The 16,478-nt window shown below is 50.0% G+C and overlaps 2 protein-coding genes across 10 annotated transcripts in view; both read left to right on the top strand.

Moving 5' to 3' along the window:
* The first annotated feature begins 1,236 nt into the window (after positions 1–1,236).
* NCMAP (non-compact myelin associated protein) lies at positions 1,237–10,715 on the top strand. 2 transcript variants are annotated; one of them, XM_069036012.1, is made up of 4 exons: positions 1,237–1,357; positions 9,253–9,347; positions 9,472–9,556; positions 10,007–10,715. In XM_069036012.1, the coding sequence occupies exons 2-4, from the start codon at positions 9,263–9,265 to the stop codon at positions 10,146–10,148; spliced, it is 312 nt and encodes a 103-aa protein (XP_068892113.1). In that variant the 5' UTR covers positions 1,237–1,357; positions 9,253–9,262; the 3' UTR covers positions 10,149–10,715. The 2 variants fall into 2 exon arrangements, with proteins under 2 accessions (XP_068892113.1, XP_068892112.1); XM_069036011.1 differs by lacking the exon at positions 1,237–1,357 and adding an exon at positions 1,905–4,187.
* Positions 10,716–13,430: 2,715 nt separating this feature from the next.
* The window catches only part of SRRM1 (serine and arginine repetitive matrix 1), a 17,191-nt gene continuing 14,143 nt past the window's right edge, over positions 13,431–16,478 (top strand). For all 8 annotated transcript variants that reach the window (XM_069035924.1, XM_069035925.1, XM_069035926.1 and 5 more), the window contains exons 1-2: positions 13,431–13,510; positions 15,914–16,003. In XM_069035924.1, coding sequence (XP_068892025.1) covers positions 13,490–13,510; positions 15,914–16,003 — 111 coding nt within the window. In that variant the 5' untranslated portion in view covers positions 13,431–13,489. The remainder of the gene's footprint in view (positions 13,511–15,913; positions 16,004–16,478) is intronic.

Genomic DNA, 16,478 nt, shown 5'->3' on the forward strand with positions numbered 1-16,478 from the left:
AAAGAAGCCCCTTCTGCTCTCCAGAGATACAGCCCAGGGAAGGTTTGTGGCTGGAAAACCACTCCCGTTCCCAGGAGAGCCTCGTGTTCTTGCTTGTTTATGCAGGATGGGGCAGTCATTGTAAGGAAACCAACCAAGTGAAATTTATTCCCTTGAAAAGATGATTGGTGAGTAATCCCTGTGGGATTTCAGTCTGAGGTTTTAAGGAGCTGCACGGGGCTTCAGTAGGATTGAGCTGGAAGTGACTAATGTGGGTCTTTGTAGCTGTACAAAAAATTTACTAGATAATTGGATCTGGAAACCCTGGCTTCTGGTGAAAAAGCCTCTGTGGTTGTGTTCTGTGGTTCAGCATAGAAACCAGTCCATGGTGGACACCAAACTGAAGCATGACCTGGGTTAGGGGCACAAATGTTCCTGGAGGAGGAAAGTGAGAGCTGCAAGGTGATGAAGCACCTCATTTGTCATCCAAACTGTGCTCTGGTCTTCCCAAGAAATCCACTGCAAATGTTTATGGACCATCAGGATCCCCCTGTTGCTGCCTTCCACATGGAGGCAGGATTCTGTAAGGAGCAGGTTTATCCATGTTTCAGGTTGCTTTATAAGGGAGCTGGGTGATGCGGCTCTGGCTGCAGCTGGGGCAGCTGAAATGGATGATGGGGGGAAACATCTGCACAGCAGCTCAGCAACCCTAAACCACGAACGGAGCCTGGACTGAGGGCTGTGGCTTGTTCCTGTGGTTTTCTGGGAGGTCTAGGCAGGGGACAGATGGCTTTTATAAGTATGATTTCCACAGGAAAAATCCGGACAGGGACTGTGGTCACCGTTCTCCCCACTCATTGGTGGGAAATGCAGGTTAAAGGCGAGGATTCCTTTCCAGTTTGATCCTTTTGATTCCACTGACGAGTGGACAAAACCACTCGTTCCGTCTTTGGGCTGGATGTGCTTGGGCTCCTTCTCCCAAAGTGCCTGGGAGACCTTTGGGCATCGAAGAGCCGCAGAAACCGGGCTGTTCCCAAAGCTTGGGAGCTCTCGCTGTGAGACGGGGGTGGGGGTCCAATCCCAGACTCTTCCATCCCCCTCAGCCGCAGCCCGGCACGGGCCCGGGGAGGCGGCGCCGGGGGCCGGGCCGGGCTGGGCGGCCCCGGGGAGGCACCTGCGGCGGCGGGGCTGTGCCGGGGCTCCGGCCGCACCGGCACCGGGCTCCCCGCGGCAGCAGCGGGGCTGGGCTGGGCTGGGCAGCTCCGGGCTGGGGAAGGGGCGGGAGCGGCGGCGGGGGCCGAGTCCCGCAGCCCCGGCGGCCGGAGGGAGCCGGGAGCCGCCGCGGCAGCGCCGGAGCCCCGAGCCCGCAGCATCCTCCGTGAGTAGCCCCGGCGGCAGCGCCGGCTGAGGGTCGGGTGTAGGAACCGCTCTTGAACGGGGATGGTTGTAACCTTTCTGCCCTAAAGCTCTGTCAGTCTCTGCCGCCGGTGCGAGCGGTGGTTGCAGCGCGGTTACTCCGGGTTTGTGTGAAAGGCACTGTGGATGGACCACGGGAAACGCGAGCTCTTTATCGGTACCTCTAAACCAGAAAGAAATAGAAAGCAGATGTCCTCGCACGCTGTTCTGTTCCACTGGTGCTTGAGCAGTTGTTCCATTAATTGGGAGCCTTTAAGGGACGGGACTGGGACTGGGACTGGGACTGGGACTGGGACTGGTCCGGCGCGTTGTTTCCTCCCCGGAGAGAGAGAAGCCTGCGCGGCTGTTGAAAGCTCATTCCCTCGCCGGCGGTGTCCTTTCATCACTGGGGACGCTGAATCTCTTGTCCTGACTTATTCAACCCCAGCAGTATAAATAGGGGTTTGGTGGTGGTTATTTGTTTGTGGTTTTGGTTTTTTTTTTTTTTTGTTGTTGTATACTCTTTTTTTCCCAATCTGCTGAGCAGCGTGCTGGAAAGAGCTGGCACAGTAATATTTAACAGGAAAAGAACTCAAAAGCTCAGAGCATTGTGTTACAGTTCACTGAGTGTCTCCAGCATAGAACAAAACTACACTGCTTGCATTATTTGGGAATACGCTGAAGCTGCTGACAGGTTCGAATGGTGATTTCTGGTTTTTCCTGGTAATTAATGTATTTAATGCCCCAGGAAGTCCTTGCTAAAGGAAGCGTAGCTTTTTGTAAACAGCTTTCACTGATGGGATGCATTGTGCTGGGTGGGCAGGAGGGGGTGATTTAGTGATTACAAACCAGGACACAAAGGCAGAGCAGTGACCAGTGACTCCAGGGCCTGACAGATTTATTGTCCCTCTCTGGGTGCCAGGTTGGGGCACTGAGGGTTTGCCAAGGGCCTGAGTGGTTCTGATGGAGAGCAGGCTGCAAGTGTGAGGTATCAGCTGCCTCTGTGTGTGTCTGCAGGGATCTCTGCACTGGGGAAGGCGCCTCATTGATTCAACAAGTTGGTACAGACCAGAAATCCTGGGACTGCCTTTGTGCTGCTGTGTGCAAAGTGACAGGAGCTGCATTTCTGTGTTGATTCTTTGTATCGTGTACAGAATTCTTTACAGACAGAATCACAGAACAGTTTGGGTTTGAAAGGACCTTAAAGCCCATCCCATCCCACCCCCTGCCATGGGCAGGGACACCTTCCACTATCCCAGGCTGCTCCAAGCCCTGTCCAACCCGGCCTTGGACACTGCCAGGGATCCAGGGGCAGCCACAGCTGCTCAGGGCACCCTGTGCCAGGGCCCGCCCACCCTCACATAAAGGATTCTCTCTCTATTTTTTTAATACAGAAAAACCTGAAGGATATGAAACTCGCAGAGGTTCTTACAGTAGGATTGGGATTTGCATTTTCCTGGCAGATGAACAGCTTCAGTTGCAGCAGACCCAGGCCAGGATCTGGGAGCACGTTGTCCCACAGGCTGAGCAGCCGGCCCAGGACAACATCCCAAAGCTCCCAAGCAAAGCTGGCAGCAGACCTGGCTGCCTTGTTGGCAGGAATTCATAGAGATTTCCTGTCCAGCCCTGCTCCTATCTGCTCACTGCTACTGCAAGCGTGACTTTTATTAGTCACACTCAATTCTTCTTCTCACTTCACAGGGTATCAGTCAGGATTTAATGCACAAAGGAGCTGCTGAACTCCTGAGTGATCTCAGATAAATCTCTCGGGGTAAATCCATCAATCCTGAACACCCTGTGGGGGGCTGGTGTCTGCCAGAGCAGCCCCTGCCCCCCTGGGGGCCATCCCACGCCCTGGGTTCTCATGTGCTGGTGCCAAGCAGGGACCAGCACGGCTGAAGGGTGCCTGTGTCAGGAGGGGCTTGGTCAGGGCCAGCACATGAGCCCTGACCTGGCCCATTGTTGGGCATGTGGGAGAGGAGAAGAATGTGGTGGGGATGACTGTGCTGCTTTATTGAGAGGCACAGAAACCAGGAAATGCGGCCGAAACCTATAGCCCTCATTAGGCCTCATGCAGGGAGGGATGATCCGAGGCAGGAATGGAGATCACAGAGGAGGGAAGCGAGAAAAAAGCTGCAGGGATGTCTGAGTCATCCACTTTGCCACTGACACACAGAACTTGGTGTTTTCACAACCACCTCCACAGAGCAACAAACTGATTGCAGAGGCCTTGGAGTGTCAGCTGCTCAAGGTGAGGGTCCCTGTGCCCAGCTCTGGGTTGATGGTGCAGTTGCTTCAAGTGGGAAGGGGCACAGGGAAGGGGCTCTGCCTTGATCAGAGCCCCTTCCCTGGATGGAGCAGGCCCTGGAGCAAACACACCCCTGGATTGATCCTGTGTAACACCAGCACTCGAACACCCAGCAGTGGCCTTGCTGAGAAGGTGCTTTTGGGTGGGATTTGGCCGTGCTCAGGCTTAGGAGGGGGAAGGAGCCCATGGATGGGGCTGCCCATCCTCTGTCCCCATCCAAAGCATTCCGTACTTCTGCAGGAACCCAAATTCTTTGGAAAGGCAAAGTTTCCTATTTATATCAGTCTGTAATGGAGGCATCAAAAGGCTTGACCCCGATGATTCTGTCCTTAGGAAGGAAAATGAGCACTCCTCGAGTTCTCATGCTGGGGTTTGTGCTGATCCATGTGGAGAGCAGGAAAAAGAGCTGGGAATGCGAGCTCCAAACTCAGTCCTAACCCCCTCTCTCCTGCTGTGGAGCATTTATGGGTTGTGCCTGGAGTGAAGCAGATGATAGCAAACCCAGGTGAGAGAGGATTTCTACAGCACTGCAATCCCCTGACTGCTCCAGCCCTTTGGTAAATGACCAAAGATCCAGGGAGGCGCAGGGCCTGGAAACAATTTCTGCAAAGACATTGCTGAGTCTGCAGTGGGTTTTATTAACTCCTCTAACAATGTGAAAAGCTGCAGGGAGTTTCCCAAAGCAGTGACAGGGCCTTTTCTGGATCATTACGTGCTCAAAACGGGGTTGGCTTTCTGCTGCAGGAACAGAAGCAGAACATTCTCACAGACAAGCTGCTTTTCTGGGGTTTATTTGTCCAGATCCATTGAATTTGTCACCAACACAGACTCTTCTGGGACTTCTTGTAATGGCAGAGACAAACTGCTGGCTGTGTGATTTGAGGGGAATGTGGCACAGCACCCCTGACCCCTGCCAGGCTCAGTTCATTTTCTTGCTTTCCCCTTGAGTGCACACCTTGATGGCTTCTAAAACCTGTCACCTTGAGTCTCATTGACCATCCCCCATGAGCCACTCCTGCCTTGGGATCCGTACAGGTGCTTGAGGCATTTTGCTTCTTTCTGAATCAATTCTTTTTCTGGGTAATATTTAACTGCTGATTACCCAGCCCTCCCTCCCAGGAACACGCCAGGACGTCACCAGTGGTGGTAAAGCCACCTCATTCCAAGCAAAAAAATCTGGATTGTGTCGTGGGTTTGGGCTCCAGTGTCATGGGTTTGGGCTCCTGCGACGCTTTGCACCTGCTCTAACAGCCAGCACTTTTATGTGAGTGCATTTGGATTTGGATTTTCTTTCCCTATCATTGTGGTGACTCTTGGAGCCCGCCAGGTGCAGTTTTCCTTCCCAAATCCCGGGTTAATTGTGCTGCCAGGCACTGGTGGGAGCTGTTGCTCAGAGATATGGTCCTGTGAAACTCTGTGCATGGAATGGTCTTCCAGCTCCTGCTGAGTCCAGACGAGCTGGGAATTCCTGGAAGTGTCCAAGGCCAGGTCTTGGACAGCACTTCAGGAACTCGAAAATTCATGGGCTCAGTCTGTGTCATTTTCCTTGAAGTCTTGAGCCACAGTTCAGTGCTGTTGGAAGGGAATCTTTTCTCCAAAAAAAAAAAAGGCCAAGTTGCACCTTTTCCTCTTTGTTATAACAAGATGGGTCCTGTGAGAGTTTTTATTTGCCAGCTCTTGGTTACACAACTCAGAGTTGGTTAATTCAGTGTCCGTGTGTACAGTCGTAAGTTAAAAAAGTAGAATAAGACCTTTCTAATAATCATCCAAAAAAAGCTGCCAACAAAAGAAAACCTCTAGCATTCCTTCCAGGAATAAGCTGCAAAATTGTTCCCAGCTCTCTCTTGATACCTGATATATCATCTGTGTATTGCATATAAATGGGAATTTTGTTTTAAAGTCTGTTTGAGCAGTGGAAGTTCTGAGCTGCAGAGCTCCAGCAGTGTGGTGATGCTTGGGGGGGGGGGGGTTCCATTTTAAGTTCAAATCCTGGTTCTGTTGGATATTTCACAAGTGTCTAAGCAAGTCTCCTGATCCCAGTGTGCCTTAGATCTTGGCCTGGAACCAGTGGGAAAATACCTCTGGCTTGTTTTGCTTCCATATCCTGCATGGGCAGCCCTACCCTGAAGGGTCTGGAGTGGTTTTAGGATCTGAATGTTGGTGGAGTTCCTGTCGTTCCCATGAATAACTGCATTCACAGAGGGGGAGGAGAAATGTGTGTGGCCCAGAATTCTAAGGCAAAAAAATAAGTTAGAATTGGGAAATATACAGTTCACAGTCTGGTTTAGACACTGCTCCTGGGTGAGTCAGTGACAAAAGTCCACCAAGTTCTTATTTCCAGGCATGGCTTTAGAAATGGGGTGTTCCTTTCTGGGGTCCTGTTGTCACTTCTTGTCACCTGTGGGAGCTGAGGGGTTTTGGCCCCTCTCACGATTTGAGCCAGGCAGGGGCTTTTAATTGGTGCTGGTGCTGCTGCTGCACAGAGCTGCCTGCAGTTTGTGCCACTGTCTCTGTCTTGGCAGGGCAATGAACTGCTTTTAATGTGTGTTTTAACAGCAGCTAAACCTGGGCAGCTCATGCCAGAACCTGAGAAAGTGCTTATGTGAAGGTGCTGCCCTGATGTGGGGACACTCAGGCTCACACAGGGAGGGTTGTTTGCCTCAGGCCACTTTGAACTTGGGCTTCTCTTTCCTCCTTCCTCCCCCTTTGGAGCTCCTCAAGGTAAATCCAGGCACATTCAGGTCTCACTGAAGGATGCTGTGTTTTTATTACTCTCTGAAATCACAGCTTGCCTCAATCTCTGGTGTTCCTGGGGATGCTGGGAAGGTGAGGGCAGGAACGACCCAGCTCCATGCAAACCCCACCTTTTCCTAGGTGAAAGCACTGAATCTGGGTGTCCTCCTAACCAGCACCTGCCTTCCCTGGCAGGGAGCTGCTCTCCAAGTCCAGCTCTCCTGGAAAAGCCCTCAAACAAACCCCTCTGTTCCCTGTGGCCCCTGTGCTGTAATTGCCAGGTGCTGCTGACAGGTGAGCTCTGATCCCCATCTCCTCACAAACAAGCCCAGCCCAGCCCAGCAGGGCCCCTCAGCTGCAGTCCAGCGGGGCAGGGGCAGCAGGAAGGGTCTCTAAAAGGGGGCATTGCTCCCACTTGCCAGAACAACCTATCCCCTGTATCTGGCAAGGTGTTTGAAATGGAAACGTGCCCAAAGCTGATCTTTATGGAAACATTTCCAGCTCCACAACGTGGGGATGCAAAAATAACCAGCAGTGAGTGAGGGTGAATGAGAGGCTCCGAGAGCCCAGGCAGGTGTGTGTGCACAGGGGGAAGTGCAGCCCTGTGTCATAGACAAAGAATGCCTGTGATTACTGTATCAAAGTCCACTTCTTCTCCCCTGCTGAATGGCTTTTATCCAGCCTCTTGATTTTCCAAACGTTTTTCTGAACAGAGTAGGATCCAGGCTGAAAACCAGTAGGTTCCCATGGATCTTGCTGGGCTTTGCTGGGTCTTTCTTGCAGCAGAGGCTTGGTCAGGTGTAACCTGTTGATTCACGGGGCAGGAATGGAGCCAGGACTCCAGGTAAGAGCAGGACTGGCACCTTCGACCCCAGCTGGAGACACAGACCTTGGACCTCTTGACTTGCTACACAAAGCAGAAAAACCCCAACCTGATGCAGTTTTCAAATTGCACCTCAGCTTGGTGCAGCCAGTTGGATAAATTAATCCTTTCTGTAAACAGGCAGTTTCACTACAACAATAAAAATTCTTTGGGTCTGGGTGACTCATGCACAAACAGCTCCCCATTCCCAAGGTGGTTTGACCCAGAGGGAAGGTAGGAAGGATGAACTTTTCATGGCTTAATATTAAAACATTCAGCCTTATTTATTTGGGATTTTTATTTTGGTAGCCAAAGGAGGAGAAAAAGTCTTCTGTAGGTCTGGCATTTGCACCGTCCTAGTCAGGAGCCACGAGGTGAGAGCTGTGTGGCCTTTTCTGAATTATGCCCACAGCCAGAACACTTGCTCAGCTTTTCCCAGCATGAAGTGTCTCTTGAGCTTCTGCTGCCACTGGTACTACCTCCATCCCCATGGGAGGATGGGTGGGGAGACAGGAACAGCTGTCCCTGAGCTCTGGTGCCTCCCAGATTCCTCTGAGGTGTGTGTGAACTGTGTGCTGGACAATAGGGCTGGGCAGAGTCTAAACACAAAATATTTCAGCTGATGCTCACATTGCTGAATTAACTTGGCCTTGGCTAAAGAAAGGAATCATTCACTCACAGGAGAATGACCCAGTTACAGGCTTGGGGCAGAGTTATTTTGGTTTTTAGATTAAAAGACGAAAACCAAACTTTTAACTTGAGGGGACTGAAGTATTTGAAGAGTGGCCCCTGCAGTTCTGATCCTGCATCCCAGTCAGACACCAATCACTTCCCTTCCTGCTGCTTCCTGATCCCTCTCACTCCTCACTGACCTGCTCTGCAGGGTTTTAACTGGTATTAATTTTTATTATCAACTGATTTCCACTGAATTATTTCTGGCTATTGTTTATCTTGTGCTGTGTAAAATTAAAGTTACCATGCCACACAATATCCCAGTGGAGCACAAGAGTCCAGCCTGGTTGCACTGGGCAGCATCTGAAGTGGGAAACTCAGCTCCATATCAAATGCTGAAGGATAATTTACTTTTCAATGGGCAGTTGGAGTGTCTCAGCTCCATGGGGCTGGGAGCTGAGCTGGTTCCAGAGGGCTCTTTGAAGTGGTGCTCACACCCCTCTCGGGCTGAAGGAGCCCTTTAATGGCTCGGGTTTCCAGGGACACTTGGAAAACCCTTATAAAATCAGCAAACATCCAGGCTGCTCTTTCCAGATCCACAGTTTTACCTACCAAAACACAGGCATGTTTTCAGCTGTGCCCTTGGAAGTTCATCCACTTCCAATAACAGACCTGAGCTGACACTGGGCTGAACTCACAACCTCCTGTCACAGCCACGTTGCAATATTCCTCTCAGGGGCTGGTGTTTGTCCTGAAACTTTTGGAGCTTCAAGTTGAGGGGTTAAATGGTTTTTCTTCTCCATGTTAGATGAATGAAGCTCCTTTAAATTCTATTTTATAATGGAGTTTTTGAACCTTTCTGTGATGAGTTTTTCCCTTCCCTCAAGACACATTGCTGAGTTCTGGGTGCAGAATCCTTCACACTCGTTTGCTCAGTGATCTGAATCTCAACCAGAGGCGATAACCAAAATCCTAAAGCATTTAAAATACATATTTATCCAAAACTTGTGTCACAGCAACAATGCATTGTTGTGTTTATATCTTATTTGAACCTATTAACACTTAACAGGGGATATTTTGAGGCAGATTGCTCGAGATTGTACCAAAGTTTCCATTGCAGCAGTTTCTAATTTCCATTCCTTCAGCAGGGCCAGGTTTCCATCACAATGAAAATATGAAGAACCCCAGTTCAGTGAGCCTGCCCTTGGTAGGCTCTGAGCCTTTAGCAGGCAGTTGCCTAATTATCACTGTGAAATTTGGGTTAATATTTTATGAATTCACTCTCCTTTTTTCCCCTCTGCAGCCAACTCAAGATGACGACGGCTGTGCCACTGATTAATAACACTCAGCTCTCAGTGAATGTGACCACAAAGTCTCAAGAACAAAGTCTCTATCAAAGTAAGGAAAGGAGTGGGGTGGTGTTTTTTTTTTTTTTTAAGTGGACTTTGAACTTATCAAACTTCAAACACTACAGTGACAGCTTTGTAAATATGGCTTTTTTCCCTTCCTGCTTCTCTCCCAGGTTCTGGAGCAATAGTTGCTGCCATCGTGGTGGGGGTGATTATTATTTTTACAGTGGTTCTGCTCATCCTGAAAACATACAACAGGTACATGGCCAAGTCCTGTAGTCACTGAGTCAAACCAGGATGAACCAAAGTCCCTGCTCTCAGCTAACGAAACACTTCAGGGTTTGTTGCTGAGAATTTCCAGGAGTGCTGATTGCAGTGTCCTGAATCTCACTGTCAGTGCTCTGTGATTGGATCATTAGGAAGCACAAAGAGCTCCTTGATGGAGGCTGCTTGGTGGGAGCTCTTTTTAGGGATCCCTGGTGATGTAGGGAAGGTCTGAGTGTGCAGCAAGGCTGCCAGAGGGGGAGCTTGATTTCTCACTTCTCAGAGCTCACATGCTCTGGGAGGACTTTTGGTATCCTCGGGATGAAATCCCGGCTTGCTTTGAGTAACTGGGCTGTGTGGGAATCTCCCCAAAACTTACCCTGGGAGAGGAGAGACCACCCCAGGTGCCAGCCCTGGTGCCAATTCCCCTTTTACCTTTGCCAGGCGCATGCGAGTGCGGCGGGAGCTGGAACCCAAAGCCTCCAAGCTGGCAGTGCCACCTCCCCTGGGGCACAACAGCCACAGCCCGGCCCAGCAGCCCACGGTGACCTTCATCCCTGTGGACATCCACATGCACAGCAGGTAACCGGGAACACTCGTCCTCCCTGCCAGAGAAGGGATGGAATTGTTACCCATGGACCTGGGATTCCTCAGCAGAGCTGCATTGGGAACGGCAACAAGCTGTTTTAGTCTCTGTAAATTGATATAAATCCTGGCTTCTCTCTTTGGGAGGAAAAATCAGAGGTCTGGACACTTTTTCTATGACTGAAATAGCAGGTGGAGGTCTAGGAACCATCAGGGACGCAGCAAGGCCTCTTCTGAGTCTGGATAAACCAAGAAGAGAAGATGCCCAGATGTTGTGGAGCTTTTGCTTGCTCAGAGACTTTGAACTCTCTCTCTTCTGCTGATAAACAGGAGGAAAAATCTGGACTCAGGTTGGACCTGAGTTTGTTAGGAGTTACATGGAAGAGGTTTGTGGTTTATTTTATACGTTATGGGTAGCACAAGAGGTATCAAAATCGTATTTATCGTTACTCATATTTCATATTTATAATGCCACATATGTATGGGTTGAGGAAAAAAAAAATTACCTTTATTTTCATGTATTTTTAAATTATTTCTATAAACTCTGTAACTCTCCGTTTCCAAAGGATCTCGGTGTCTGAGGGGTTTCACTCTCAAGAATTCAGGTTCATGGCTGGAGCTGTGTTAGAATGCTTTGTCTTGCACAAAATCTGGGTTCTTTAACTGAAAAAAATACACAAGGAAATAGAAAAAATCAGCTTGGATGGAGCAAGGGAGGCTTCGTGCAGCCCCACTGTGCCACTCACCCTGCAAGGCTTTGTTCTCTGGTGCAGCCCAACTATTTTTAGCAATTTTTTATACTCAAAACCAAGCCAAAGGGAGGTTGTGTTGCCAGTGTGAGGGCTGTGGGTGTGCAGCAGTGGCACAAAGGAATTCCCAGGGACGCTCACGGCCCACGGAGGGGGAACACAGAGCAGCATTGTCAGACACTGAGGCAGATTGTCTGAGATTTTATATTTCATGTTTTTTCCAAGAAGCTTGGATCTCTTGAACAGATCAGTTCTGTACCTGTTTGGTTTTCTTTAATGTGCAGAAACTAAATTCAATTACTTTGCAATATTTTTTTTTTTTTTGTCTGAAGCTGGAGCACGGTTTGGATTCCAAACCAAATATTGAGACAGCTGTTTGTGAAGTTTCTGAATCTCCTTGTAAATATTTCTCTTGTCCCGGTTCTCTAACTTATTTTTTGTGGCAGGGAGGATTGATTTAATAATTCAGAAGGGACAGGAGATGCACATCTAATTTTTCCCAAAAAAATATAAAGGAGTTGATTTTCTGTTTCTATCCCTGAGTGTTTTCTGAGCAGCTCCACATGATGAAAATGAAGATTTTTAGGAAAGATAAGCCCCTCTTACTGCTGTTGTTCTTAACATCCCCAGCCAGACCTACTTCTAGAAAATTTTGTTTATTTTCCATTTGCTTTATTTCAAGCCAACGAAGCCCACAAGCAGAACAAGCAGAACTACTGCAGGCAGTTCCAGTTTCACAGAATTACCATCATTGGCAGAAGAATTGGCTGCTTTGACCGCACCAGCACCGCTCCAGCTGAAAAATTCAAATACCAGTAAAATTTGCCTCATAGTGGCACCTCCTGGGAGGCCCCACAACCCCTCCTGGCAGCAAAACCCAGAGCTTGTGCTGAGCAAGCAAAATCACCTTCTCAAGAAACGAAAATCCCCCTATTGTGCAATTTGCCGTGGGTTTGAGTTTTCCAGGAACAATCCCACACTCCCTTTGCCCTGTTAGCAGCAGCTGCTTCAGGGCTGATCCGACCTGCCCTGACTTGGCCTCCAGGTTCCACTTCCAAACACCCAGAATTTGGGAATGCTCCCCTTGAGCTGGCCCTGTCTAGCAAGAATCAATGGTTGGTTTTTTTCCTCCTAAAAGTTCTGGAGTGTTTTCAGCAGGTCGAATCCTCTAGTTGGAATTTTACTGATCCAAATACAGCGGTAAAATGTTTAATTTTTCGCTGCTGGGTAAATTCTGATCCCAAAATTCAGCTTTCCCCCCTTATTTCCATCTTCCTTATCCCGGCAGAGAGCAAGGAGCTCCACCTAGTGTCCTCCTGCCTTCCCACGGGTTCTAACTCGTGTTTCTCAACAAAAACATAAAGCAATTCCAACTTTAGCTGTCAACTTCACTAAATTCCCTCATCCACGGTGCCAGGACTGTCGAGCAGCAGAGTCGAGCGCTGTCGCAACTTTGGCCGTGCAAAACTCAGATCGCTGCATATCTAAGCAGATAAAATGAGAGAATGCCCTTTGGGTTCTCTTCCTGAGTCCCACAACCAAGTTATGACCCAAACCCACATCTGTAATTCAGCCCATAAGGAGCCACACGGACGAGTGACCTACACCAGTCACACCAGTTTGTCCTTGGTGGGATGGGGTGGACAGCTCACGACTTGTCCTCAGGACTGTGAAGGTGAGGAGCTGCTGGAGGGGGTCCAGAAGAGGGCACAAAGATGATTTGGGGTCTGGAGCATCGCCCTGATGAGGAGAGACTGTGGGAGCTGGGCCTGGTCGGTCTGGAGAAGGGAAGGCTGAGAGGGGATCCCATCAATCCGGAAAATATCCCCAAGGGGTGTCAGAGGGTGGTGCCAGAGTGTTCAGTGAGAGGATGAGGAGCAATGACCATAAACTAAACCACAAGGGCTTCCACCTCAACATGAGGAAGAGCTTCTTTCCATGAGGGTGGACAGAGCCCTGGAACAGCTGCCCAGGGAGGGCTGGAGTCTCCCTCTGTGGGGACATCCCAAACCCACCTGGAGGCGTTCCTGTGTCAGCTGCTCCAGGTGACCCTGCCTTGGCAAGGGGTTGGACTGGATGATCTCCAGAGGTCCCTTCCAACCCCAACTACTCTGTGACCTCTTCAGAGCCCTGTGTCCCGCCCAGGGACCCGGGAAGGAGTCGAGGGGCCGGTCCTGAGGGCTGGAGCCGCTGTGCCCTCACACACCCGACCGGTGAGGGAGCCGCGACCGTGAGGGCTCCCGTGATCTCGCGAGATGTTGACATCAGCAATAGCTGCAAGGGCCAACATCTCGCGAGAGCGCGACTCGCACACGCTCTCACCCTCGCGCGCGCCGCCAAAGGACGCGTCCCGCGGCCGGAGCAGCCGCGCCCTCTCATTGGCCGCACTCCCGCGCGCGCGCCGGCTCTCCGCCAATCAGCAGGCGCCGGAGGGGCACCCTGCGCGGCGCGCGCCTGGCCCCGCCCACCCCCGCGCGCTCCTCCCGCCTTCCCTCCCCCCTCCCCCCCCCTCCCCCGGCACGGCTGAGGGGGCGCGCGGTGCACGCCGGGACGGCAGCGCGCGCCGCGGCCGGGAGGAGGCGGAGGAGCCAAGATGGACGCCGGGTTCTTCCGCGTAAGTGCCGGCCCGGGGGGCCCTGAGGGCGGGCGGGCGGTGCGGCGGCCCCACCGGGGCACGGGGGGAACGCCCGGCCCCGCTGCAGGCCCGCGCTGGAGCCGCGCTGCCCCGCGCAGCGCCGCCGTGCCCCCCCGCCCCCGCCCTGCGCAGGCTCCTCGCCGTGGAGAAAATGGCGGCGGGAAGAGGCCGCGGCGGCGCGGCCCGGGCCGGAGCGGGGGGGAATCGAGAGTCTCCGGGCCGGGCTCGGCACGGGCGGAACCTCCGCGGCCGCCCCCGGGGCTGCGCTCCCCGGCCAGGCCCCGCGTGGGGCCCTGAGTGGCCTCGGTCCCGGAGGTCCCGGCCCACGCGGGGTCGTGTCACCGCTGCGACCCCCGAGCTGCGGAGGGGGGGAGAAGGGGCCGAGGGGCTCTGGGGGAAGAGCCCGGGTTTGCGCTGTCCACGTTCTTTAGTGTCCATGTTAAAAGCAAATAAACAATCCTGCCCTTTTTTTTAGAGAGATTTTGTAGAGGTTATTAAGTGTATTCACAGCAAAAAGAAGTTAGGCTGTATTCTTACGTTAGTATTTTATTTTTAACCCTTGAGTTTTTCTCCTCTGTTCTTACAGCTGTGCTGCATTTTCTGAAGAGACCATTAAACCTACCTAGTGTCTATTTCTTTTCAGCTTTTTCTTCCATTAATTGGAATTACGTTATTTTTGGGGTTTCTGTGATAATTTTGAGATCCAATTTAAATTTTCAAGGTTCATTCATTTGTCCAGCCCCTATTATTTTCATTTCCTGCGGCTCGGTTGCTATTAAAACACGGCAGCACACATAACCCTTCCCTTAGTTCAGATTTGTGTCCGTGAACTAACTTGAGAAAAATAATTGCAGATTAAATCCCCACTTGTTCTAATGCAGTTGTGAAAAGATTTACAAATCGGGTAGTTGTGATTAACGGCAGGATTACTGGGGCTGAAAACACTGGATTATAAATCTAATATTCTTTTAAACTGGCCTGTGGAAGGTGGCATTTTATAAAACAAAAGCAGTGTGGCTCTGAAATGGGGCTGTGAACTGCGGTCTGGTTTTATTCTGGGTTCGGGAGGAGCCAAATGTGAAATGACAAGAGTGCAACGGAGCAGCAGTTTGGATTCCCCACATCAAGAAGCCTCTTATTTATAATTCTTTCAGTTCTTCCCATGTCTGTGAAGTTTCAGTGCAAATCATTTTGTGTGCCTTTAAATTCCTGTAGCCCCCTAGCTCTGCCCTGTTTGGTTCCCTTTGCTGCTTGCCACGTGTTAGCAACAAGAAACTCGTTTTCCATTTCCCTTCTGAGTTGCGAAAGAGTTTTAAAAAACCCGAAAAGAACGTTCAGTTGTTGAGTGAACTGGCAAGTATTGTAGGTTTTTTGTAAGCCAAACAGCAGACTGCAAATACTTTAAAGAGTTTTAATCCCTGTAAGTGCCTGTGCCACAATCAGACTTTAGGATTCCCATGTTCTGGAATAGCAAATGGGAATGTCAGTGGATTGTTTCCTTTCAATAACTGATGACTTTGCAACGTGTTATGTTGCTAATTCCAGGTGCTCTCTGACCAAAGTGAACTTAGAATTTGGGTTTTTTTCTCTTTATTGTCATTTAATTCCTTGACAATCTATATTCTTGCTTGTACTGAACCCCCTTCTTCCAGGCATTGAGAATTACCTGTATAAAATTCCCTGTTTTCCATCAGTCACACTGGTTTCCAGAATAAACTTCCCAAACTGTGGGTTTGTCCTCAACCATGAGCAGCCAATCAGGATTTGGATGCAGCCCTGCATATCCTCTAATTCCTGCCTGGTTCTGCTTACTTCTCTACCAGTACATTTTCCAGAACTGGACTTCCAGGCCTTTCCCTCCCAAATGAATTCACCTACAGCTCCTGTCCATGGAAATGGAGCAAGTTGGTGAACTTTTAACAGAGCGGGATCAATAAAATCCATACTTTGTACTTCCCTGCTTCCTGGGTCTGCTTTGCCTCAGAGAAACTGCCCAGAGGTTTCAGAGGTGTCACTGTAAGCAAACAGGACATCTTTGTTCTTGGACAGAGGACAAGCACTTCATTCATTTTATAAAGAAATTAATAAAGCCTTTTCCTGGCAGTTTGATGCTGCTAATGCTTTAATTTCTGGGCAGCACTATGAAGGTTATGATGGAGGTGTCACTGTAGGGCTCAGGAGCTGCTCACCCCAAAATCCTCAGCACTTGGTGAGAGCTAAAATTGACAAGCACCTGGAAAGGCTTATTTTTCCTGGAATAAATGATAAAAAACCAGCCTTACAGATGGTTTTCGCTGGTCCACTGTGCAGATATGTGGGAAAATGTTACTTGGAGGTGGTTGAAGGCCCTCCAGGCTGAAACTGTTGTTTGCTGTGCTCCAGGGAACCAGTGCAGAGCAGGACAATCGCTTCAGCAACAAGCAGAAGAAGCTGTTGAAGCAGTTGAAGTTTGCAGAATGCTTAGAAAAGAAGGTAAGTGGGATGGGGGCAGATAGGGAGTAAAACACACCCATCAAAGAGAATTTTCAGTGGACTCACTGGGTATCAAGTGGAACACAGAGGAATGTGAGGAATGCCTTCCCTGAAACCATAGTGGAGGGTGTTTGGGATGTCCTCTTGAGCATCAGATGCAGCAGTGATGTCAATGATCTGGTTAATGTACTAAATATCACCAGTAGGCTTTTGTGTAACATACAGTTCAAAAGAAGTCCATTTTCCAGCAAATATTGATTAATTTGGAGCTCTAAGCATCCTTAAATGCAGCCCCTGAAATTGGAGTCTGGGGGGAAGTGGTGAGAGTGGGTCAAGACTTGCTTTATCATTCAGTTTAAGTTCATTTCATCATTTACTTGGGAGTGACCAATAAATCATACACAATACAAGTTTCACTTCGTTGTTTTTCCCCTCTCTCATCTAGCTGGTACCTCATTAGAGTTTACTAGAAACG

The sequence above is a fragment of the Aphelocoma coerulescens genome, chromosome 23, assembly GCF_041296385.1.
Source record: "Aphelocoma coerulescens isolate FSJ_1873_10779 chromosome 23, UR_Acoe_1.0, whole genome shotgun sequence".
Classification (NCBI taxonomy): Eukaryota; Metazoa; Chordata; class Aves; order Passeriformes; family Corvidae; genus Aphelocoma; species Aphelocoma coerulescens.